The sequence below is a fragment of the Lipotes vexillifer genome, unplaced genomic scaffold (genome assembly GCF_000442215.2).
Source record: "Lipotes vexillifer unplaced genomic scaffold, Lipotes_vexillifer_v1.1 scaffold1691, whole genome shotgun sequence".
In the NCBI taxonomy this organism is placed as follows: Eukaryota; Metazoa; Chordata; class Mammalia; order Artiodactyla; family Lipotidae; genus Lipotes; species Lipotes vexillifer.
The window spans coordinates 415,334-415,806 of record NW_006789046.1 but is presented as its reverse complement, the minus strand read 5'-3'; the positions used below and the strand labels follow the sequence as shown (position 1 = coordinate 415,806).

General features: G+C 56.9%; 1 protein-coding gene across 1 annotated transcript in view; it reads right to left on the bottom strand.

The window, feature by feature from the left end:
• Positions 1-402: 402 nt before the first annotated feature.
• LOC103079231 (L-xylulose reductase) overlaps positions 403-473 on the bottom strand; it is a 1,829-nt gene continuing 1,758 nt past the window's right edge. Inside the window, 1 exon segment of the mRNA XM_007472098.1 lies at positions 403-473. This exon segment is cut by the window's right edge and continues 19 nt beyond it. Coding sequence (XP_007472160.1) covers positions 403-473 — 71 coding nt within the window.

Below are 473 nucleotides of genomic sequence, written 5' to 3'. Positions count from 1 at the left end.
GAATGCCAACCAACACTCATGTTAAAAACACCACTGCCTCCATACCAGAGACCTCTGGACAGGGCCAAAGGCCATCCTCGGTCAAATTCACCACCCTCATTAGGAGCTGGCCTTCTGGAAGGTTCTACCTCCCAGTCCTGCCAGGGACTTAGCCAGGCCTGAGAATCTCTCGCAGGAGGTACAGGCTGCCACTGGCCCAGGATGTGAGTTGAATGGTTGCCTCTACCTGGGACTCATCCCCACACCCAGCCCTGAGCGCTACATCTTCCAGCAACTTGACTGCAGCCTAGGAATGAGTGTGCAGGCTGGGCAGAAGAATCATGTTTATTGGAGGGATGGGGAAGGGGGGTGGGGGTAAAAGTGGGCTCAGCATGGAACATGTGTGTGTGTGGGTGGAGGGACTCAGGTAGCCAGGAAGCCTCCATCCACCGGCACAGTGGAGCCCGTGGTCATGCTGCTGCGGTCACTTAGCG